Source organism: Trachymyrmex cornetzi, unplaced genomic scaffold, assembly GCF_001594075.2.
Source record: "Trachymyrmex cornetzi isolate Tcor2-1 unplaced genomic scaffold, Tcor1.1 scaffold1929, whole genome shotgun sequence".
NCBI lineage: Eukaryota > Metazoa > Arthropoda > Insecta > Hymenoptera > Formicidae > Trachymyrmex > Trachymyrmex cornetzi.
In genome coordinates this window covers 19,405-21,209 of record NW_017296560.1, presented here as the reverse complement: position 1 = coordinate 21,209, position 1,805 = coordinate 19,405, and the positions used below count along the sequence as shown (strand labels likewise).

Below are 1,805 nucleotides of genomic sequence, written 5' to 3'. Positions count from 1 at the left end.
GCAAAAAATAGTAATTTATGTTGACTTTGCTTTAGACGTTATTGTTCGAATTCAAATGTTGAATTGATATATTTCGTTATTGGACATGGTCAACTTTAATCCCCTCTATTTCCTGAACGGGCTGTATGCTCATCTTGAAATTTTGCAGGAGTTATTGGATCATTATATGTAACTATTTGGCATAATAAAAGTTTCAAAAATCGAGGTACCGAAAACGGGCATTTTTTGCATGGAGCTTGCGGAGGTTCTTTGAGAAAGCAATTCAAAGTTTACGCCAATTATCAATTCTTTGACATCGCCATAAAGAATATTTGTAATTCACTTTTATGATTCGTTTTTTTTATTTCCAACTAAATTAAATTGATCTTCCATGCATCTACATGCGTAAAGAAAATAATATTTGAAAGATTTAAAACTTAAGAAGGGAATCGTTTTATTTTGGCTAAAAACATGACAAAATTTGGGAATTTTTTTTTAAGAAACTAGTAATTCAATTCATGTAAAATTTATAACATGTTTGTTTTTATGTTTGAAGAACTTCTACTTTTTTATTTTATTAAATTTTAATAATAAATATGAAAGATATTAATGATGGAATATCCTTTGCTCCGCAAAGTTCGTCGTCCACTGATGTGTGCACGATATTAATCTTCCAGGTAATCTGAAACATAAAAATCGAACGGCATATTACTTTATACATACATAGCTTCAGTTTGATGAACTAGAATTTAAAAAAAGGATTTTTGCGGAATTGGTGAGTTTTCAACTCAGAACTATAAATTTTACTGTCAAAATTCGTTTATTTCTTTTATGTAATAAAAAAAAGTAACTTATCAATATTCTGGTTCATCAAACGATAAAGTAATGTTTGCTGAACATACAGGCCAAATATAAAGATAATCGGTTGAGCAGTTACAAAAATATCGTGCGCACCACCCGCAAAAGTACTGTTTTGAGAAAACGGCATTTAAAGTTTTAAATTTATTTTATGTAAGTATATCAAGTACTTACATCTTATTTTTGCTATTTTGCTATCCCAGGGCTATATAGTCCTTCCTCATTTTCGTAGAAGTTATTTAGAGCCATCTGGTCGTTCCTTCGTTTTATTCGAGCTTCTTTCGTAGCCTCGAGACTCTGTCGCGTTGATCTTTCAAGGCGGTATTGATCTCGCGTGTTACAAAATATTTTGGCGTTTCTTCCTATAACAATTCCTATCGTTGTCATAATTTTAAGACCAGCATAAAAGCCTTCATTAAAAATTCCGACTGCTAAATAAGTTGCGATTTCAATTATTTTTGCTCCGTAATGAAGATGCTTAGGCGCGAATACCCAGACTGTAGAGTTATAACTCTTATGATTATTTTGTGTTTCACCACCCAAATATCTTTCTAACAATTCTCGTGATGACAAATCTTCGAAAATTGGCTTTATAGCTTGCTGAACATCTTCATGAAATGGTGGTTCGTGATCGAATTCATGAAGAGTGTTATTACTTTCGGCAACGCGCCATTTACACCATCTATCTGATCCCACTGGGCAGTACATATACTGTGAATTTTCATTTGACGAAATCTTGTGATAAAATATAGCCCACACAGCATTGTGCAATCATCAATCTGGATGTCTTCTGATTGCCAATCCGTAATAAATCGTTAATTTTTGTATTAATTTACGAGGGGCACTACTTATATTTTGAGCCTTAGCAATACTGAGTGTTGTCAGGTGCCATCGGACGTTTCCACTAGAAAGTTTGACATTTTTGACCATAACCTTCTTCAGAACGTTTTGTTATTTGAGCGCGATTT

At 32.7% G+C, this 1,805-nt stretch overlaps 1 protein-coding gene across 1 annotated transcript; it reads right to left on the bottom strand.

Moving 5' to 3' along the window:
- Positions 1–600: 600 nt before the first annotated feature.
- On the bottom strand, positions 601–1,708 carry LOC108759546 (uncharacterized). The gene is made up of 2 exons (XM_018505037.1): positions 1,012–1,708; positions 601–661 (listed from the first exon to the last, which is right to left on the bottom strand). The coding sequence occupies exon 1, from the start codon at positions 1,543–1,545 to the stop codon at positions 1,024–1,026; it is 522 nt and encodes a 173-aa protein (XP_018360539.1). The 5' UTR covers positions 1,546–1,708; the 3' UTR covers positions 601–661; positions 1,012–1,023.
- Positions 1,709–1,805: the final 97 nt, after the last annotated feature.

What these genes read in the sequence shown, in the direction of transcription:
- LOC108759546 (XM_018505037.1), bottom strand. Translation starts at nt 1,545, where the DNA reads ATGTACTGCCCAGTGGGATCAGATAGATGGTGTAAATGGCGCGTTGCC.